At 39.5% G+C, this 23,782-nt stretch overlaps 1 protein-coding gene across 6 annotated transcripts in view; it reads left to right on the plus strand.

Annotated features, from left to right (window-relative positions):
• rapgef2b (Rap guanine nucleotide exchange factor 2b) overlaps positions 1-23,782 on the plus strand; it is a 262,350-nt gene that overhangs the window by 106,147 nt on the left and 132,421 nt on the right. For 4 of the 6 annotated variants that reach the window (XM_078406666.1, XM_078406684.1, XM_078406675.1 and 1 more), the window contains one exon: positions 2,312-2,479. In XM_078406666.1, coding sequence (XP_078262792.1) covers positions 2,312-2,479 — 168 coding nt within the window. Of the gene's footprint in view, positions 1-2,311; positions 2,480-20,086; positions 20,266-20,681; positions 21,016-23,782 lie in introns of those variants that run through there. The other 2 variants (XM_078406711.1, XM_078406702.1) reach the window with 2 other exon arrangements.

Consider the following 23,782-nt stretch of genomic DNA (forward strand, 5'->3'; position numbering starts at 1 on the left):
GTTTTTAAATTTTGCATAAGCTAATTGATAAGGTACCACATAAGAGTCAGGTACATAAATTAAGAAGCCAAGAGATTGGAGAAGTGTGTTAACATGGATTGAAAACTGACCCTCACAGAGCAAACAAGTTGGAGTAAATGAGACCTTTTCAGATTGGAGGGATGTAACCCGCAGAGAGTACTCCAGGGATAGGCTCAGCCTACAATTGTTGACTCTTTTCATAAATGATCTGCAGGAGGAAAAGGAATGCAAGGTCTGAAAATATTTGGAAGAGCATATTTGATGAGAATATTATGATTCTACCATATATAACCATATAACCATATATAACCATATAACAACTACAGCACGGAAACAGGCCCGTTGGTATAGACAGATTGAGTAATTTGGGTGAAATTGTGACAAATGGAGTTTAATGTAGAGAAATGTGACATGTTGAAACAAGGAAATGCAGAGGCTGGTTTACAAAAAAAGAAATAAAATGATAGAGTAACTCAATGGGTTGAAAGAAGAATTGAGGGTTATGAGGAAGTGTCTCAGAAGAGAATTGAGGGTTGCATAGAACAGCTGGGGTCATATTGAGTGAAGTGATAGGCTTGAGGGGCCTGGTGGCCACCTCCTGGTCTGATTTTGTTATGTTCTTGTGTAATGGTCTCATTGCAGACCTCGAAGAAAACTTCTCTCAAAGGTTTTGTGATTTCTGTAATGACCTTCCTTGATGTTAGTTTGTGTCAGATGCCAGCTGTAGATTATCTCTGGTATCCAAAAACAATTATGTCCACAGTAAAGTTTGAAACAAACCTATGGGATTGTAATGAATTTTAAAAGTAGCTTTTTATAGTTAAACTATTTTTTGAAGTTTTTATTTGAAAGAAAGATCAACCACAAGTTCTACAGTCTATCTTTTATATTGCCTTAAGAGTACATTAAACAATACTTATGGTTTCAGATGTTTTTATGGGTAGTCCCTTGCAGCTGAGATTGACTTGCTTTCTCTCTGGTTCTGCGTGTTCTGAAGTGACTGAGGAGTCCTCTGTGGAATCTGCATCAGGTCTTACAAAAAAGAGTAGGATTTTTAGAATATTGTGTACTCCTGTTTGCACAAGGCCTGTGATGCTCCTCTTGTGGAGATGCAAGGTGCTTTCCCCCAAAGAACTTGCCTAATACTTGAAGCATTTTTTCTTTCTTCCTTATAAACATTTCCCATGATGGTGCTTGGAGTAGAATGTTTGTTTTGGGAATCTGGTGTCGGGCATGATGCCTCTGTTTAGTTTGGCTTAGAGCTACAGCATGGACCACTGCTTCGGATCACTGAGTCCACACTCTCACTATTGCATCCACTTCCTGCACACTCGGGAAAATTTACAAAGGCCAACTGTATAAAAAACAAAATGTATAAAAATGGCCTTTACTAAAATCTGACAATGAGCACTTTAACCACATGTGATTTTTTTCTATTACAAATCTCAAATTGTGGAGTACAGAGGCAAATAAATAAATGATGGGTCTTTGTCCCAAACATTATGAAGGACACTGTATAATCAAAAAATGTAATTTATTTTTAAAAACAATAATATTTGGCTAACTATTATTCTTTTAATTAATCTTCTTGCCTTAATAATTACTTAATTTCATAAACTAATGGCTAATAAACCATGCATAAAGATGGGAAAAGTCCCTTTTTTAAAAAATGCAATTGAATTTCCCTCTCATTCCACAAAGAAAAGCTATAAACAGTTCAATATGAGTTGGGATTGTTTCAAGTTGTATTTTATGTTCGAATCTGCAGAGGAAGTTCTTCAAATTGAAAAGATGTTTGTAGTGCAAAGCAATGTCTGCACCTGGTCATTTAATCTTTGTTGTTATGAATACAGTGTTGACTACAAAAACTCAATTTTAGGGCTGGAAAAGTGCTTCGTATGCATTGTCAAAATGAAATATAGTTCACTGTCAAAGGAATATTGTTTTTGCACTGTGCTTTTGGAATTAAAAGTGCATTGTCCAGCAGTCTGGAAGAGAGGAGGAAAACAAAAATACAGAATAAAAATTCAAAAAATGTATGGAATCTGAAGATTGAATATTATTACAAGTTTTACACCTAATTTTCTTTAGGGAAGCTTTGTAGAAATTGCACTGAGCTGTTCGGGATTCACCTAATCAAAATATTGCTGAAGTTGTTGTTGCCCCATCTAGTTAATCACCCTAGTAGATTAAGTAATTTCACCAGCAGTTCCATAAAACGGGTGTTGAATGCTCTTCAAAACTGCCTAATGTAATCCTTTCCTTTTATTAAAGTATGTTTTCTTTGAAGGTGGACTACATGGATGAAAATGAGGAATATTTTCAACGGCAAGCTTCTCACAGACAATCACGTAGGCGATTTAAGAAAATTAACCAGAAAGGGGAGCGGCAAACAATCATTGATACGGTGGATCCTTATCCTGTGGGAAAACCACCTTTACCAAGAGGATATCACACAGTAAGTGTGTTTGATTAGTTTTATTCACTAGTTCTTTTTTATTGCCCATTGGTAATGCATCTAGGTAGTTCTGCTATAATGCAATAAGTTACATTCCGAAGAAAACTCATGTTACAAAAAATGCCTTTTAAGGATAATTGTGTCAATGGTGTTTTGGCCTTTCTGATTGTAGTTGTTTCTGAAAGCAAAGATTGCTTTTTATCCAAGGGAAAGAGGAGTAATGTGTGACAACGAGACTGCATATTTTACATAGATAATCATAAAGTAACCTATCTCTTTTATCTAATTTTCTTGATCTTCTGGATTTACCGTTGTTGATCCTTGCAGTTTGATATTTGGATATGGTTTTAAGAATTTTGCATCTTTTGTTCCCGGGAGTATTGATCATTGCAGTAGGAAGTGCTTGAACATCTTATCATGAACGTTGATTGATTGATTGATACTTCATTGTCACATGCACTTGGTACAGTGAAATTCTTTGTTTTGCATACAGTACAAGTATGCAGGAGTCGGCACGTAAAGCTCGCCAACATTACAAAAGTATTCAATATAGACCTGAATGTGTTGGAGTTTGCACATGATTACTTTGTTGCTTCTTTGATGGCTTTGTGAACATCTAAAGAGTTAAGTTTTTCTTCAGACTTTCCAGTTAGTAAGATATATTCAGAAAATTGGGTAAAACTATATGGTGTAATTTCAATATCTATATTTGAAAGATTGCATAATTTTAATTGACTATTTCAAATATACATTCTCTCTGCTAAAGTTTTATTTAGTTGGGAAGAAAAGTTAGATGGAAACCTCTCATCTGTAAATTTAGCAGTAAAATTGGGTTATACAGTAGGATAGATTAATAAACAAAAAATAAATGACCACCATTTACATACTACAAAGTACGATACGATATAACTTTATTTATCCAGGAGGGAAATTGGTTTCCGCCAACAGACATAAAACACACCAAGATACATGAAACGTGAAATTAAAGTGATGGGGAAAGTCCATGATTTGGGATGTGCAAAGGTTGAGGAGGGGGAGGGGGGGGGGGGGAGGGGAGTCATTCTACTACCCCAAGACAGAAGGGGGAGGAGTTGTACAGTTGATAGCCACAGGGAAAAAGGATCTCCTGTGGCGTTCTGCGTTGCATCTTGCTGGAACCAGTCTGTTGCTGAAGGTGCTCCTCAGGTAGACCAGTGTGTCATGGAGGGGGTGAACAGTATTGTCCAAGATGGTCTGCAGTTTGAGGAGCATCCTCTCCTCCAAGACCACTTCCAGTGAATCCAACTACACCCCCAGGATGGAGCCAGCCTTTTCTGATGAGCTTGTTATTTCTGTTGGCGTCCACGGCCTTCACCTTGCCACTCCAGCACACGACAGCGGAGAAGATGGCACTGGCCACCATCAATTGATAGAACATCTGCAGCATCTTACTGCCTCCTTAGAAAGTACAGATGGCTCTGTCCCATCTCATACAGTGCCTCAGCGTTCCTGGACCAGTCCAGTTTTACTGTCCAGGTAAACTCCAAGGCACTTGTACTCACTGACAAACTGCACATCCACACCCTTGATGGAGACAGGGGACAGGGGTGTTCCTGTCCTCTTAAAGTTCACCACTAACTCCTTAGTCTTGTCGGTGTTGAGCTGCCGGTGATTCAGCCCACACCACTCAACAAAGTTGTTGACTACACCTCTTTATTCAGCTTCTCTCCCCTCACTGATGCAGCCCACAATTGCAGAGTCATCCGAAAACATCTGCAGGTGGCAGAAGTCCGAGTTGTATCTGAAGTCCAAGATGTAGATGAACAGGAAGGGAGAGAGGACCGACCCCTGTGGGGCCCCTTTGTTGCTCACTAGCATGTCCGAGACAAAGTGAGCAATGATTTAAATATGCTTTTGATTCTAAAGATGTAACCTGTAAATCATCTTATTCACCTTGTTAAGAAATTGAATGGTTAATGAACCAGACATAATTTTCTGAACTCCAAGTACTGCTTAGTTGGGGTGACTTGCTGTAAATTTATTGTGATTAATATGGCAATGTAGGAGTTTTATTAGTTTTGCTATTGTAATTTTAGCAGTTTGAGAAAATGCAGAGGTATTGTGGGCACTGAGTTATTGGTGACTGATGACGATAACTAGCACTCTATTGAATATTGTGATTTCCATAATATATATTAATTTAGTAATGTGGTAATGGCTTAAAAGCATTTAAAAAGAAACATGTTTTATGTTTTGTTATTTCATGGATCATTGAGGAAATAATTGCAATGGTATTTATATTTATGTTATTGAGATGCCCAAAACTGGGATTCATAAATCAGAGGTTTGCTGATGTGAAAATCTGCTGTCTTGTTTTTACTTGCCTAACAAATAATTCAGAAACTTGCAACATATAGATATCTATTGTAGTTAAATGGGATGGAAAATAACACCGGAACACATGGTTGTATGAATAATATTATTTGCATGATTTCAAATGGTTAGGTGTTGAAGTCTTTCATGCTTTTGGTAAGCTGACTTAACTAGAATACTGAATGCTTGAATAATAATATATATTTTTTATTTTCCACTTCATGAAATGTATTCCACTTGAGTGCTGGATATAGGCTAAACTAAATATATCTTATTTATTAGATAATCTTAACGAGCTATATTAACTGCTTAAAACTTAATTTGCAGTAGGTTATCAATTAACAGTTTTTCACTATCCATGCTCACCAGAAATGGGGTATTCATTTTCAGGCACTTTTGCAAAATAGTCATGGAGTCGTACATTTATCAGGCGTGAGTCCATATTGTCCATTATGTACCCATTTACATTAATCCAATTTTTAAAAAAAATTCGACATTCCCATTAACTCCCCCCAGAATCCACAACTCAACTATTCCCAAGTGGCTATTTAATCTACGAACCTGCATGTCTTTTGGATGTGGGAGGTAACCCATGCAGTCACAGGAAGATTGGGCAAACAGACAACATTGGAGGTCAGGATTAAACCAGGATTGCTGGAACTCTATGAGCCATTTTCAGAGGTTTATCTGCATTGTAGAAATGAGAATCATTGAATCATAAAAGGAGGCAGTCATTCAGCTTACCAAGTTTGTCTTTTTTTAGAACAGTCAAGTTGGTCCCATTCTCCAACCTGTGCCTTGACACGGAGACCACTTTCCCATATAGTGAATGAAGTGCCTGGCCTGGCATGCATTGAAATGACCAAGTTTAGAGTTCACAAATTCATAGAGGAGTGTTTCCTGGACTAAATGAGCTGAGGAAGAGACTGTGTAAGCCATTATTATAAAGGTGAATGCATGTGATGTTGGTATTAGTCTGAATATGTGGTCGAAAGCTCAATTCAGTGTTAAATATAATATGAATGTAGGAAAAATCTGGTTCAATTTTGTGCATTTTTAGAGGAATGCATGGAGTCGGTGATTGGGGAACAAAGTTTGTGTTCGGGACAAGTGACAATAGCTACAGTTTCCAACTCGAGTGCGGTCCTGCTACCATGCATCTCATTGGAGATCTTCAAATTATCTTTAATCGGATGACTTTACTGGACTTCATCTTGCACTAAACATTATTCCCTTGATCCAGTATCTGTACACTGTGGACGGCTTATTATAATCATGTATAGTCTTTTCGCTGACTGGATAGTTTTTCACTGAACCTCGGTAAACGTGACAATAATAAACTAAACTAAAAATCGAAACTTGTTTTAACTGCAGGAAGTATCTGCTCATAGATCGAGATTATAGACAGGGTCATGAGAAGTGATGATCAAGAGGAACTAACTGGGTGGAGTCTGTTTATTTGCTTTTGCGTCGGAAATGACGCCGGTTTCAGCAGTGACCACATCGACACTCCCAGTAAGGTGAACTCGCGTATATATTTTATTTACAATGATAAGAAAGTCCAGGACCATGTAGGGGCATTTATCCCTGGCTGTCAGGGCGCATGTGTGGAGGCACGGGCCATCTCTGGCTTGTCCCAGCAACGCAGTCCTGGTCTTCGAAGAGGGAGACAGGCTTCTCCCTGTATTTCACCCTTGCCTCAAGAGGAGGCGCTGGGGGTGTCTCGTTTATCCTGGCGGCTCAACCGTGGGCTTGAAGAGGCGGTGCTGGTGCTCTTTGGGTACCCTGGTCCCTCGTTGTCCGTGGGCAGGAAGAGGCACTGGGATCTCAGGCTTGTCCCAACCACTCATTCTTGTCCTCAGTAGAGGAGCTGGCTGTTTTGGACTTGTTCCCAGCAGCACAGTCTTGACCACACGATGGCGCTGGTGGTCTCAGGTTTGTCCCAGTGGCTCAGTCTTCCTCAAACCTGTGACAGCAGAACACAGCTAGCAGGGGTTGCCCCACTTTCTTTCCCTTCCTCTCTTTCTTCCTCTTTCTCTCCTCCTTCATCTCTCACCTCCCTTCTCTCTAGCTCGAATGCCTGTGTTTTTCGGGAGTAAGCTGACAAGCTAAACCAATATCAGCTGATTGGACCCGGCTTGTTACCAATGTTGCTGGAGATTGACCTCTCCTGGTCAGGCAGCCAGTGATAGGGATCAGAGCAGCGTCCAAGGGAGGCAGGTACTGTCACAGTGCAAATTGATACTATTTTCTTTTTATTATTGAGGGGACAATGTATGTATAGGAAATTAGAGAGTGGGATGGGGCAGTTGTGAGGTTACGGAAGTTGGGGCCAATAATAAAGCCGTGAAGATAAAGATTGAGGACCCACAGGAGAAATCATTGCAGAGGCAAGTATTTGATTAGAATACAATAAATAAGGAATGAAATTATATGTCTGCATTTCCACTTGGGACTTTGGAGAAGGTTGGTGTACGGAACAGTGTCAAACTCTAGGTTGTAAAGTTCAGGGTGTGAATGAAATACTATATGAAAGGAATTACAAATAAATTGATTCATTTGTACATAATAATATCTTGATGCTGCAATCTCTGATGCACTGTAAAGAGGATTACGTTTTATTATTTGAATCGGTGTAATCATGATGAGATTTAGGTTCGGCTGTGATGACATGGTTTTAAAATATCTCCTGACAACTTCTGCTGAGAGTATATTTTTTTACAATCCATTTTTGTTCAGTGACAAACATTCAAGCAAAGATTCTTTGCTTTGTGTGTTGCTCCTCATTCCGACCATTTGAAGGGCATTTTGTTTTTTCTGTAAAATTAAAAGTGCTGACTGCACTGAGAAGGTCATTGAGGGTTTAAGGGAACAGATAAATTAACAGTGGCAATTTAAACCCTTCATCATTTAAGCTAATGTTTAAACAGGTACATTTTTAAAGATCACATTTTTGATTATATCACATTCTGTTCTAACGGAACTTGCTGAGCAAAGCATTTTTAGGCAAATTTATTTTTAGCATTTCGAGCAAAATGCTGATAATTATGTGACAGTAGGATTTTAAAAATGTTCATTTTATGAAATACTAGACCGTGGACCCGTTCGGCCCAAACCTCACCTGCATTGGTACAGCACCCTCTCCTCGCCCTCTCCCCTCCCTCCTCCCCCCTCCTCCCTCCTCCCCCCTCCCCCCTCCTCCCTCCTCCCTCCTCCCCCTCCCCCCTCCTCACCCCCTCCCCCTCCTCCCCCTCCCCCCACTCCCTCCCCACCCCCCCTCCCCTCCCCTTCCCCCCCCACTCCATCCCCCTCAACCCCCCTTATCCTCCTCCTCCCTCCCTCTCTCCCCCCTCCCTCCCTAGGAGATAGATTTAAACTTAAAAATGTGAATAACTTTGAAAATATAACACCGATTTCAATTAAACTTCTTACATTAGCACCAAAGGTAAGTAAGGTGGGCCTAAAATTGTCTCGCTATCGTGTACCGTTTTGGCTGTAGTTCAGGAACAAACAAACAAACAGACGAGAGTTTTAGTAGGTAGATAGCGCACGGTACGGTAGCGCAGCGGTAGAGTTGCTGCTTTACAGCGAATGCAGCGCCGGAGACTCAGGTTCGATCCTGACTACGGGTGCTGTACTGTAAGGAGTTTGTACGTTCTCCCCGTGACCTGCGTGGGTTTTCTCCGAGATCTTCGGTTTCCTCCCACACTCCAAAGACGTACAGGTATGTAGGTTAATTGGCTGGGTAAATGTAAAAATTGTCCCTAGTGGGTGTAGGATAGTGTTAATGTGCGGGGATCGCTGGGCGGCACGGACTTGGAGGGCCGAAAAGGCCTGTTTCCGGCTGTATATATATGATATGATATGATAGATGAATAACATTAACAATGACAACCTCCCAATTTCCTTTGTGGAGATAAACAATCTTTCCGTCTGAAGAAGGGTTCCGATCCGAAACGTCAGCTATCCATTTTCTTCAGAGATGCTGCCTGACCAGCATTTTGTGTCTAACTTTGGTCTGGATGGTAAGCATGCAGAGCTGCTTGAATGTTGCTGGAGCTGAGTATGGCAAGTGGAGAGTATTTTGTCAGCCTCTTGGCCTGCCTGCGCCTTGGATAGGCTTTATGAATTTGAAAGATACATTGTTTGCTGCAGGATACATAGCTTCTAACCTTGTGTAGCCACTGTATTTTAATGGCTGGTGAAATTGAATGTGTGACCTCAGAAGGTTGATGACAGGGTAGTTGTCAGTAGTAATGTCGTTTGAATGTCAGTGATTATACTTTGTGCCCAGATGGTCGATATTGCCTGGCACTTCAGCCCATGGCTGAATGTTGTCTAGATGTTGTTTTTTATTTTGCCTGTGCACTGTTTTATTTTCTGAGGAGTTGCAAATGGAATAGAATGTTTTGCATTCATCTGCAATATTGTGATGAAAGTGAAGAAGCCAGAAATGGTTAGATCTAGTACACTTTATTGAGAAACCTTACAGCAGGGGTGTAAAAATACCGGCCCGCGGGCCGCATCCGGCCGGCGAAGGGGTCCAATCCGGCCCACGGGATGATTTGGGGAAAAGCCAGAGCTGTTGGATTATACACAGAAAGTGAGCTACATGACTGCTTAAACTCACAGGAAATATGAATTTTGCACAGAAGGCAAATGCAAGTCCGATCTGCAGCTGTCACCTCCCCACTCCCCAGCTTCCGGGGTGAGTGGAAGCTATGTCCATATCCGGCCATGCGGTGACGTGGGCGGGAAGGGGCTGGCGCTGGGGAAGGTGGGGAGTCTCAGGGTTGTTGTGGACACCGGGAAGTGCCTGGGCTGCCGCCACAGAGACCACCACCATGTACCTGAGACCCAGATGAGTGCGTGGGTAGAGGCTGGTGGGAAGTCGCCGCACTGTGAATGGGGCCGCAGCCAGCGATCCAAAATCTGAGCTGCTCACCATGGTGGGGGCTCTGGGTTTGGGTTAAGGTTAGATGGGATGTGAAGACGTGCTGGTAGTTATGTGGGAATAGGGAAGAGAAGGGAGAAGGTGGTGGTCAAGGAAGGGGAGGGGAAACAAATGAGGGAAGGGAGGGTTTTTAGGGATGAGGAAGGGAAGAGGGTGTCGAGGGAGGGGAGTAGGGCAGTAGGTGGTAAAGAAAGGGAGGGAGGGGCTTTAAAAAAAAATTGTTTGCTGTTTTTTTGAGATTTGTGTCCAAGCATCCAGGTCCCTCTGATCCCAAGACCTTTCATTCCCTCACCACTTAAATATTCTGTTTTACTATTTTTACGAATAAATGTATGACCTTGTATTCCACGTTAAATTACATCTGATGACTATCCACCCACTCACGTAGCCTATCTGAATACTGAAGTTTCTCTGCATACTTGTAATAATCCATATTTCCATCAACAACAAACTTGGATATCTTACACTTAGTCCCTCATTACAGACTCTTAATTTAGTTTGTGAACAGCACTGGCACCCAACTCCTCACAGCCTCCCAATCTCAATATGACCTATTTTGTCTATTTCTGTCTGTTAACCAGAGGAAATAAAACAAAATTTGTGGCTAAAAAGCTAGAATGTGTATAAATTCTTGATCAGTTTTAGATAGTTTTTTGTAATTTATTCAATTTCAGTGACAGATTAATACACAGAAAACACACATTTAAACTCTATCAAAAAAATCTTTATTATATGAAATGTTGGATATTATGATCTCCAAAATATGTTAATTTAGTGATGTGATAATGGCTTAAATGCATTTCAAAAGAAACATATTTGATGTTTTGTAATTTCAGAGATCATTAAGGAAAATAATTGCAATGGTACCTGTTGTTTAAGTTGTTTTGCTACCCAAACTGGGATCCATAAATCAGAGAGGATTGCTGATGTAAAACTCTGCTGTGCTTTTCTTTCATTTGTCCAATAAACAAATGATTTAGAAACCTATAACATACAAAATATGTAGGATAAATATTATATTTAAGTAGGATGGAAGATAACACAAATCTATTTGATGTAGATTTGAGATGTCTTGCTTGATTTGAGTCATGGGAAAGAAGCAGTTATAGACTTCAAATTATAATAGGTAAAATAAGGAAGAGAAACATATGCAGGGATACAGGGAAAGAATAAGAGAATGCCTCTAATTAGATTGTTCTATGAAAAGTTGGTTCATACTGTGTGGACTGAATTTATTTTGTCTGGTATAACTCTAAGATTCAATGATTTCAGATCTCGGGCATTTTACAATGGTATAGGGACAAATCCAATTTGAGTTTAGTTTTAGTTTAATTTAGTTTAGTTTAGACATACAAAGAGGAAACAGGCCCTTCGGCCCACCATGCTGACCAACGATCACCCGTACTCTAATTCTAACAAAAAGCACTAAGGACAATTTATAGAAGCCAATTAACCTCCAAACCTGCACAACTTTGGAATGTGGGTGGAAACTGGAGCACCTGGAGAAATCCCATGCAGTCATAGGGCAAACGTGCAAACTCTGTACAGACAGCACCCCTAGTCGGGATCAAAACTCGGGTCTCTGGTGCTGCAAGGCAGCAGCTCTACCATTGTGCCACTGTGCTAGCCTATGTCTTTTCTATTTTTCATGTTTCTTTGTTATTTTCTAGCTTTGGCTTATTTGGCCAATTTCTACTTTCCTTTTCATCGGGTGAATGGGTTGAGTGCTCACCACAGGCAGTGATTTTTGCCTCTGCCTTATCCATATGAATGTTAATGTTGTGCTTTGATTGCACATTTAAAAATATTTTCTAAACACAAGAGTTATTGGATGGAGCCTAATCCTGTCCTCGACATTCACATGTGCATACATTTATTATGATAGTTCCACAATTCCTAAATAAAAACAGATTTAATTATTAGCTCTTTCAGGGAGCCAACACCAACATATTTGGTCAAATGGCCTCCTGTTATGCATCATTTTATGGTTCAATGGTTGAGATAGCAATTATCTGCACTCTGTTAGCTGGCATTGTTGGACTCATTTGTAATCCTCCATTACCGCCTGGTTTGCAATCTGTTAACTTTATCCAAACTGGCAATAGATGTTGAGACCTTGCTGTTTTCTGTAACTCAGCTGCTGCCAAGAAAAGTTGGTGAATCATTTAATTGTTCTCATATCTATCATTTTATGAAGTATTCTTAAGTTATGTTCTTTGTGGTTCCATTTAGTTACCAATTAGGATTTGTTTCTGTTGTAGTATTTTGAGAATGATTAGCCTGTTTTTTAAACGGTATGCATTCCTAGTTTTATTTTCTGCTGCAAATTCCCTGATTAAGCAATTTTGAACTTTTGATATGGTATAATCTCTACGGCAGTGACTTAGCTATCCTTTGGGAATCCTTGTTTTCTTATTCCAGTTGAGGTGCAGAATTTGTAATGATAATTGGAACCACCCTCTAATAATGTTATTACAATGTAATAAAATCAATATGGAGCTTTGCAGTGCTTCAAATATTTAACATTTTCCAAATAGATCAGAAATATTGCGAGTCGCATAACATGCTTTATGTTAAATCTGCAGGTAGGTTAAATCAGCTTAATCTTAACATTCATTTGGAAAAGGCAATAGACAAACGAGTAAGACTAAAGACTGACAAATATCCTGGCTTGCATCCTGAGGTGTTGTGGTTGTGGAGATCCACATGCATTGTGGATGGTGGTTGCGATCTTCCAAAATTCCAGAAATATCTTACTGGATTGGAAAATTAAAAATGTTTCACCTGTATTGAAGAAAGGAAGGCAACGGAAACGAGAAAGTGAACAGGCCAGTCAGTTTGAAATCTGTCATTGGGGAAAATACTAGAATCCATTCCTACATAAGTTGTGACATTTTAGAAATCCATAATACAATCAAGCAAAGTTAACTTTTATGAAAGGGACCTTCAATATAGTTATTTGATGATAATATGAGCAAGGCAAATAAAGGGAAACCAAGAGATTCTGTGTATTTGGATTCCCAGATTCACAAGGTGCCACATGAAGCATTACCTCCCAAGAAAAGAATTTATCATGCCAATATATTAACATTGATAAAAGATTGGCTAACTGGTGGAATAGAGAGTTGGGATCAATAGGTCAGAAAGATTTTACATAGATTAGACTGCCACCTCAACTACTTGCAACCTGTATAAATTATTTTGATCAAGGGACTGTTTGTGTTGTAGCCATATTTGCTGATTGATGGGAAATCAACTTTTGACTGGATACAGAATTTGCAAAAGGATATAGTTAAGTGAGTGGTAAAAAAAATAGCAATAGTATTGTAGAGATTTGTAAGGTTATCTCTTTAATAGAAAGAATGAAAAAAAAAACATTTAAAAGGAGAAAGTTCACAGGATGCAATTGTACAAGGAACTCTGGGTATCTATGTTCATGAAAATCAAAGTTAGCTTGCATGTACAGCAAGTAACTGGCAAGGCAAAAAGGTTCCCCTCTCCCATCATAGATGATGCCCTCACTCGTGTCTCCTTGGTACCACGTAGCTCCGCCCTGGCTCCCCTTCCCTCTAGTCGCAACAGAAACAGCGTCCCCCTAGTCCTTACCTTCCACTCCATCAGCCGTCGCATACAACACATAATCCTCCAAAATATTAAAATGTTGGGAATCTACAACTGTTTGTGGCTTTGCTGAGACCATACTTGTAGTACAATGTAAATTTCTGGTTTCCTTAGACTCATACACTACTGAAACAGGCCTTTATGTCCACTGTGTTCACATCACTCATTTTCACTAATCCTGGGCTAATTCCATTTTTCGTCGACATTCCAATCACCTCCGATTCTGGTGCTTGCTTACTCATTGGAGCCAAGTTACGGTGGGCAACCCAGATATCTATGGGATTTAGGAGGAAACTGGAAGACTCAAATTAAATCAACGAAGTCACAGGAAGAATGTATGAAGTTTATACAGAGAGCATTGATTGAAGTTGGGTCACTGGAACTGTGAGGTAATAGATCTACCAACTGCAGCACTCTGCCACTCCTCTAAGAAAACCATTAAAGAAAGTTCACTGGGTTCCTGTTTCCTGAGGTGGAAGGATTGTCCGATCAAAAAAGATTGAGCAGGTTGGGCAATATTTGTTGAAGTTCAGAAGAATATGAATTTATCTTATTCAAACATGTGGGAGCTGTCGAGGCTGAATTACAAAACAGATTAAAGCCCGAGTAGATTTTTGGACTCGGGGAAACCCAATAGTTTTGTGAATGGATTGGAAATTAGAGCTGAAGCCAAGATGAACTGATGCAGTTGAATTTCAAATGAAAATACAAGCATAAAACTGCTAGATAGGTTTTGAAATTGAAGGATTGGAGATATATTTCTAAGTTGGGGATGCTGTAGGACATCAAGAGAAACCTACAGGCATCGACATTTCCTTGTGCCTGTTGCCCTTGTTCTCCTCCATGGTGGTGATCACAGATTTGGGAGATGATGTCGGGATAGCCTGGGTGACGAAAGAAATTGAGGATTTGGTTAGGAAAAAGTAGGAGGTATATGTCAGCTAGAGACAGCAAGGATCACGTGTATCTTTGGGGGGTATAGGGATTGAGGAACACATTTAAGAAGGAAATCAGGAAGGCAAAAGGGTGCACAGGAGTGTTGTGGCAAAGAAGATTAAGGATAATGCAAACAATTTTATAAGCATTAAAGGAAAAGGGGAAAAAGAGAGAGAAAATAAGGCCCCACAGAAACCAAAGTGGTCATCTATTTGTGAAGCTGCAAGAGATTGACATAGTCCTCACTATTTCTCCCGTGTTTACTGTGGAGAAAGACGTGGGAACTTGAGATATTTGATGGAGATGACTTCAGCCCAGCATGTTTTACAGTCAAAGATACTGGACGTTCTAAGACATATGATGGTAGATAATTCTACTGGGACTGATCAGATATATCCAAGGATATTATGAGAAGCTAGAGAAGAATTTGCTAAAGTTCTGGCTGAGATATGTAAATCATTGTTAGATACTGATGAGGTGATGGAGACTGGAGGATGGCTAATGTTATGCCTCTATTTAAAAAGGACTGCAAAGAAAACCTGGGAACTATAGACCAGTAAGCCTAATATATGTGGTAGGAATGTTACTGGAAATGATTTTGAGGGATAAGATATAAGATTTGGAATAACAAGGAATAGTCAGCATGGTTTAGTCCATGGGAGATGATGTCTCACGAATTTGATTGAGGTTTTTGAAGAAGTATCCAAGAAGGTTGAAGAGGGTGGGGCCGTAAATGTGGTCAATATGGACTTCATTAAGGCCTTTGATAAGGTTCTGCATGGTAGGCTGCTCTGGTAGGTTTGATTGCATGGAATCCAAGGAGAGCTAGCAAACTGGATGTAGAATTTACTTCATGGTAGAAAGTAGGAGGTGGTGGTGTAAGGTTATTTTTTGGACTAGAGGTCTGCGACCAGAGGTGTAAATCAGGGATACATTGCTATTTGTCATCTATATCAATAACTTGGATGAGAATGTGAAAGGCATGATTAAGAGTGTTGTATATGACATTGAAATAGGTAGTATGATAGACAGTGAAAATGGTTATCAAGAATTCCACTGAAATCTTGATTAGTTGGGCAAGTGGGCCGAAGAATAGCAAATGGAGTTTAATGCAGATAAATGTGTTGAATTTTGGGAAGTCATACCAGGATAGGACCTTCACAGTGAATGCCCAAGGAGTGTTGTTGAGCAGGAGGGATCTAAGAGTATAAGCACATAATTCTCTGAAAATGGCATCACAGGTAGATAGAGTGGTGAAGAAGGGAATTGCGTAGAAGTTGGGACATTATGTTACAGTTGTTCAAGACAATGGTGAGGCCGCACTTAAATCAGTTTTAGTCTCCCTTCTATAGGAATTACGAAGATGATTGCAAGACTCGAGGGCTGCAGGGAGAGGTTGGGATGGCGAAAACGTATTTCTTTTAGAGTAGGAGGCTGAAAAGTGATCTTATAGAGGCATATAAAATCAGGAGGGGAATGGATAGGATTATGGGAATAAAGAACTAGAGGGCATATGTTTGAGGTGAAAGGGGAAGAACTTAAGAGGAACCTGAAGGGCAACATTTTTCACAGAGGATTGTGGGTATATAGAATGAACTTTCAAAGGAAATAGTTAAAGCAGGTGCAATAACAACATTTAAAGAACATTTGGGCAGGTACATAGTTAGGAAATGCCAGAGTGAGGCCACATGCCAACTGGAGGGACAGCACCTCATATTTCGCTTGGGTAGATTATAACCTAATGGTATGAATATTGAATTTTCCAATTTCAGTACTTAATGTACAAACAACCCCTTTTTTCGTTATTTCCCTCTCTCAACCATGTACCCCCCACCTAGATTCACACCCATTTCTCCCCTTCCTCCTCCCCTGTCTCCTTTCACCTATATTCCTTGTTCTGGCTTCACAATTCTCACCTTTTCAAGCTTTTCTCACACTTTTTGTTTTTTCATCTCAGGCCTATCAAAAATCCCCTTCAGCTTTTTTCACCTGTCACTCACCAGGTTTTGTCCTGCTCCCAGTTCACTTCCACATTTCTCTCCCATCACCCCAATTGGTCTGAAGAAGAGTCCTGACTCAAAATGTCACCTATTCATGTTTTTTTAGAGATTATGCCTGATGAGCTGAGTTACTCCAGCGCATCGTGTATTTTCTGTAAAGCAGTATCTGCAGTTCCTTATGTCACCTACCACTCCTGATGTGCAAAAGAACACTTGCATCATATATTTATTCACAAAATGCTGGAGTAACTCAGTAGGTCAGGCAGCATCTCGGGAGAGAAGGAATGGGTGACGTTTCGCGTCGAGACCCTTCTTCAGACTGATGTCAGGGAGGCGGGACAAAGGAAGGATATAGGTGGAGACAGGAAGATAGAGGGAGATCTGGGAAGGAGGAGGGGACGGGAGGGGCAAAGGAACTATCTAAAGTTGGAGAAGTCGATGTTCATACCACTGGGCTGCAAACTGCCCAGGTGAAATATGAGGTGCTGTTCCTCCAATTTCCAGTGGGCCTCACTATGGCACTGGAGGAGGCCCATTGCATCATATATCTCCTTTTAACTTTTCCTCTCTCACTTGAAAACCTATGCCCTCTAGTATTTGTGGTTCCATATTTGGGAAAAAGGTTCTGACTATCTATCCTATCTATGCCTCATGACTTTATAAACTTCTGTCAAGACTCCCCTCAACCTCTGATGCTGCAGAGTAAACAATCTTAAGTTTCGGCAACTTCTTCTTATAGCTAAGATACTCCAATCATGGGCACCCTCGTTGAAAAGGCTCCACATCCTTTGTGTAATACAGTGACCAGAACTGCACACAATAATTTCCTCCCTTGCTTTCCTCAGCATCCTGGAATAGAACCCATCCAGCCTTGGGAAATTATCCACCTTAATGTTCCTTAGGACAATCAAACCTAAGTCTGAAGAATGGTTGCAACCCGAAATGTCACCCATTCCTTTTCTCTAGAGATGCTGCCTGTCCCACTAAGTTACTCAGCATTTTGTGACTATCTCCTCCTTAATATTGACATGTCCTGGAAGGTAGGCCGGCTCTTACCATCATTGCTTTCCTTGGTGAATACCGAGATATGTCGCAAAGATTTCACTCACTTCCTTTCCCTCTGTGCATTAATTTGTGCATTAACTTGATTAGAGTTAGAGATAGATCAACCATGATTGAATGGTGGAGTGGACTTGATGGGATGAATGGCCTAATTCTTCTCCTATCACATGATCTTATGATTAATTCCCTCGAATGGACCTATCCTTTTCCCTAGCTAAAATGCCCTGGGATGATGATTCTTTCTACTTGCCAAGGATATTTCATGACCACTTTTAGTTCTGATTTCTTGTTCAAGTTCTTTCCTGTTTCCTTTATATTCCTCAGCTTCCTAAATCTTACATATGCTTCCTACTTCTTTTTGACTAAGCTTTTAATATCTCCTGGTAGTCTACCTTCGATTTAAACCAGCATCTGCAGTTTTTTTCCCTACACACCTTTTAATATCTTCTGTTGTCCTGGTTCTGGTTGATTACTGTGCAAACACCTCATAAGTGGTTATCTCGCGCAGGTCGGTGTGAGTAGAGTAGTGATTTACATTTTGAAGTGGGCCTTTTTGACCAAGTTGTGGAGATCTAGTTGCTCAATCCCCTTTTTAAATGACTGAACATCGGGAGCGGCACGTGTGTTGGGTGGTAACATATTCCATTCCCTTATCATCCTAGGGTAAAGGGAATATTGGTAGCAAAGTTTATTGAAATTCAGCGAGTTGATGATGTCGGGACCGGTATTTTGTCTTGTTTCATGGCAGTTGGTGCTCTGGGATGACGGAAGATTTGATGGTGTGATTTTGTGAATCTCTTTGTAAATTGCAATAAGTCTTAGCCTGATTCTGCGGAGCTCTAAGGTATCCCATCCGAGAGAAGTCAGCATATTATTCACGCTTGATTTGCGCTTGTAGTCATTACATACAAAGTGAGCTGCTCGGCGTTGTACTTTCTCTAGGGTGATCTTCTTGTTGTTGAAAGGATCCCATACAGCTCCACAATACTCCATAGTCCTAAGTTCTCAAACCTTGTCTTTCCCTTCTTTTACCCTTACATGAACATGTTAGTCCTGAGCTCTAATCAAATGGCCTTTAAAAGACTTTCACGTATTAAATGTGAATTTACCCCACTAATTCTTTTTTCCAATTTCTGTCTAATATTTCTGGAATTAACCTATCCCCAATTTAGATGAGAACCAGTCCAATCTTTATGCATAACTATGTTAACATTTGCTGAAGTGTGGTACAATTTAGGTGCACTTTAATGAATACCTAACATATCTATTGCTTTGTTCAGAAAGCACGCATGTTGATTGCAGGAATTGCTGCTTAATTATGATAGAGCATACTAAAAGGAGCACAACCTAAACATGTTAGTCTGAGCTGGCACTTCTTTGTTCAGAAAGGATATTGTCCATCAGCAGTTGAAAACAAATGGCAGGAAATGGAATTGTTGTCCTTGTTAACAAATGGTCTTGAGACTAAAGCTGGTATTTGATCACCTGCTCAAAAACATGAGATTTGCTGCAGCTTATTATCAGGAAATGCGTTCTCTAACTGTAAATTAGCAAGTTTTCTTTCTCGTCAGTAAATTGTTATGTTCCTCCCAGAATTTTTATGGGTTGTGTGCTAAGTTGATTATCAGATTCTCAGCAAAGAAAAGGTTTGATGAAATTACAAAGGTAAGAAGTAAAGGAGTCTGTTACTAAGCAATTTTCTTAATGTTAGGAAAATATCGTTCAAGTGAGGCAGTTGTAATTTAAGATTTATGATGGACTTGGATAAAGCATGATGCAATTCTAGATTGCTCAACTAAATTAGAGACGAGTGATACAAATTGAAAAGTGTCCATTATAATTGGTTATGCAGTGGAGAAACAGGAATGCTGATGTTTGCGGCAACTGGAAAGTCAGCATGCAATTCAGTAAGAGACCAGAAATTGGCTCCCTATTTCTCCTGTCATCCTGGGCACAATAAATATTTTCATATTTGTTAGCTACTTTAGAAAACTTCTACAATTTTGTATCAATAGCACTAAATTTCTTTTTTAAAATCCCACAGCAATTAAATATCATGCCATGGACTGCTTCAGTAAACGCCGCTACCAAATTTAATTTAAGTAGTTTTACGAAGCAGATTATGCATGCGAGTTCAGTTTGTGTAGCAAGCAGACATTATCTGCTTGTGCGACCAGAACACAGCATCGGACACTGAAGCAACCACTGCATGGACATTTGGTCTGTGATTTAGTGTGCTTTTCATGTCTTTGTGCACTGTGAATTTGTGCATAGAAAATAGTTCGAAGCAGTTGTTGGGTTTGTTGAATATTATTCAAGATAATTTCCAGGTGATGTCTTTCTATTAGTTTATCTGTAAAGTTATAAAGCTGTTTTATATATTCAGTGTTTCTGGTGGTAGATTTAATTTTGAAGCAGATCATGCAATCAATGCATGTGGTCCCCAAGGGACCTGCAAGGTTAACTGACAGAAAACAGGCTCTTGATTATTACTTTATCGTGGCTTACCCATCTGTTAGTTCCACCTTTGCATACGTAACTGTTATGTAGCTGAAGGGCAGGGGTGGGGAGAGACGAGTCTCTGAAATAACGCTGTCTGATTATTCTGACGCAAAATTCAGTTTGGGATGCACTGTGAACGCTGTGCTTCGTTTTTTGACTGTAGAGATTATATGCAAGACTGCAGCATTGGCTCATTTCAAAAGGCATGGTGTGCATTTCCGAAGGGAACTATAGAATGCTTTGTGTGAAAAATTTCTTCTGTCCATCTAATTGTTTTGCAAGGAACCTTTTTTACTATCCAGGAAATGGCTTTTCTTGTCCGTTGCTATGCCAACTGCTTGCAGCCATGGCCCTCTAAAGTAAGCATGATAATACAATTACAAAATATTTCATATTGACATCAAAATCAGCTATTTATTTTGTTTGTAACATATTACTATGACATTGGTAACTGCTGGCGTAGTGTATTTGCCTTATGTATGAGAAATAGACCAGTTAAATATCAGTCACTGTCGTGTGTGGAGATTAATTGTTGAAAGTTGGTTAGTTTAGCTGAGCAGGGACCAGCAGCGACCACTCTATCAGCATCGTTAGCAGATAGGGAGGTGGTTCCTATTCATATGCACAGCCCTAATTCTTTAGTTACGAATGAAACGGGAGTATTAACAATGCCTTGCTGAGTGCTGTAGGCTGGTTTCTCGTCCTCAGCTAATCTACTGCTGCATTAAGCTCTTTGAGGCAGTCTGTGTGGTCAGCCATTTTAGTTTTCTGAAAACCCACGGATCTTGCTCTTGTGAAGGAAGAAGCTAGATGTCTACTTTTACATTCTTCTTTTCTTTCATACTTGAGATGTTCCTAGTTTTATTAGCTTTTTCATTATGAGGGGAAAAGGTATTTGCTTGATTGATCATTGATTGATCATTGCTTTTAGTACCAAATCAAATCCTGTTGGAAGTGACACTCAGCCGCAGTTTTTACAGGGTGAATTGATGAGCTGATAGGAATCTGTCCATGATGTTTAAATTCAATTCAGCACACCTTTCTACATTATGAAACCATTAACAATTGCAACTAATCATCCAAACATGGGGCAACAAGATAAAAACACAGTGAGTATTTTACAGCTGCTTACTGCTGTAATGAAACATTATATGGTATTAACACATTCATTTATGTATTTGAAATTGTTCTTTTATTGATTCGTTTGGTGTTGGATCTTTTGGACCAGTGTTCAGAATGATGGAATAGCCAAATGGCAGGAGTATTACTTCAACTAATTGTCATTTAATGAAGCATGGTTATTATAGGTTACTTTCTTGTACTGTTCTTCAGTTAATTTATTTGTTGGTGTTCGAATGGATTAAGTTCAGTTGAAATAATCTGCATGTTGAATGTTCCTACAGTTAGAGATCCATTTTCGGAGTGTTAAGACACAATATTTGTTAACTGACTGTCTAAATTGTGTTGTGGATGTATCTTGATTATTGAAAGTGCAAGGGGACTGTCATTGCAGTGTGGAAATGAAGGCAGTTATTTTCCCTTGGAAAGGTTCTAACACACAAATTAGTAGTCTTTCTCCTTCAAAAGCTGTCAATACGTGTAGTTTGTGCATGCATATGACCTATCCAGCTTCCATTTGAGAGAATGTGAATGACTGGCTCCAAAGCATCCATCTTAGAATCTTTTAAAAAAAAGAAAAAGTGATTTGTAAGCTGAAGTTGCCTCCTGTGGATGCCCCAATTTGTAATAAATAACTTGACAATAACTAACCAATAAACAGGTAGCAACTTAAGCAAAATTACATACACTTATTTTTATTTTAGGTATGGATCCATTTTGTCATTATAATTTTAGTTTGCTGTCATGTTTTGGATTTCTGCAGTTTGTGTGTGAAATGTGATACATGTCATTTGTCTTGATGGTTTGGTTTTGTAAAGACTAGTTTCAGTGTATTTCTGCAATTCCAGAGGTAACTTAGATCAGGAGAAGAAATGATGGTTGACTAAGTTCGATTATGTTTCAAGCTAAAATAGGGTTTTTTAATTTTATAAAGAAGTTACTGTTGGTGTAACAAAGTATTTTTGGAATTAGGAATTGATTGGGAATATTTTTATAGGACCATGTAGATTTGGTGGATTTTATCAATCCCGATATTCTGGTTAGCCAGCAATAACGCTGTTCACAATTGGATTACTGAGGTGATTAAAAAAAAATGTGCACATTGGTTTTCTTATCCAGTGATTTCATTCATTATTTTCAGTTGTAAGAATTACCTTGTAATTTTTTTTCAACACAAGATTTTTGGGTTGGTTCAAAAGTTAAAATGCTGAAGCTAATCACGTAGACTGTCTCAAAATTCTGTTTTGTACATCAGTGGAAAAGCTTTGTGTTATCTTTAGTTGATTCCTAAAACGTGCACAACCAGTCAGTTTTAGCTCATTTATTTCCAGATTCTTGCTTAGCTTGACATAGTATTCCAGATTTTCACTGTATCATGTTTAAAAATATTAGATCTTACATTATTCATCACCGTTCAAATTCAAATCCATTTGTCCTAGAATTTTTTAGCCATCCCAAATATTTGATAGGATTTCAGTTTTTTTCTCTTTGTAGCAGGGATGCCTTTTTGTTACGTTTGGTTGCCTTTTTTATGTATTGCCTCCAATTCCTGGATATCTTTGTTGTGTGACACAACTTGCTAGTTACAGCTGGTCTAGTGCTACTTGTAATTACATACATACTTGAATTTGTATTTTGGACTTAAATAAAAGAACTGCTGAAAATGTTCAACATGAAAGGTGGCATCTGTTGAAAGGGGAATGGAATGAATCTTTCAACTTAATAATGTTTAGCAGAACTTGGAGAAGTTAAAATTTGGAAAGATTTTAGACTGCTGAGAATGCGGCAGGGGTGCAACAGAGAAAGGAAAACGGTGACAACCAGGAGAAACTGAATAACATAGAATGTGGTAATGTTGGCTGAAAGAGTGTTAAAAGAATGTCTAAATGAGGTGGAAATAGGGGATAACAAATGAATGTGAAATACTAGCTAGGGAGAGTAAAATTCCCCGCCCTGGTGTGGGACAAATAAAGGAATATATTTAAAAAACTCCCTGGATATGGGTGATGTTAACGTTTAATTTTCTGACATTGTTGAAGTCTGCAATAGGAAAGATACCAGTAAGCTGGAAAGAGTGCGGAATAGATTAAAGAGGGTGTTGCCAAGACTCAAGGGGCTGAGTTATATGGTGAGGTTGCCAGGTTAAGACTTTAGTCTTTAGAGTATAGGCTAAGGGTGATTATGGAGGTGTATAAATTTATGTGGGCTTGGATAGGGTGAAATGCAGTCTTTTTCCCAAATTTGAGGAATCACAAACTAGAGGGCTAAAGTTTAAGGTGAGAGAGGAAAGATTTAATGGGAACCTGAGGGGTAACTCTTTCATATAGAGTATCGTGGGTATATGGAACGAGTTGTCAGAGGAAGTAATTGAGACAGGAACAATACAATTTAAAAGACAAAAGGACACAAAGTGCTGGAGAACTGTGGTTGCTGCACCTTCCCCCAGCGGATGTGTTGTCGTCTGTGGCCTATTAGAAAAAACAGGCAGACAACCGAATTCGTTTAAACTCTTTATTCTACTCACCCAGGTGGGAGAGAGTCTAGAAACCGGAGCGTTTAGAAACACTCAGGAAGCTAGTGTAGTCTCTCTCCCCGAATGCTAACAATTACACATATTTATACCCAAAATACATTTCCTGTTGCTACCATATATGGCAAGTTTTACAATGTCCTATAAATCTTGATGTCCCCTTTAGGACCCCCCATGTCCTCCGTGTCCTGTGTGACCTACATGTCCTCGGTATTCCCAGGACCAAA

Source organism: Rhinoraja longicauda, chromosome 1 (genome assembly GCF_053455715.1).
Source record: "Rhinoraja longicauda isolate Sanriku21f chromosome 1, sRhiLon1.1, whole genome shotgun sequence".
Lineage (NCBI taxonomy): Eukaryota > Metazoa > Chordata > Chondrichthyes > Rajiformes > Arhynchobatidae > Rhinoraja > Rhinoraja longicauda.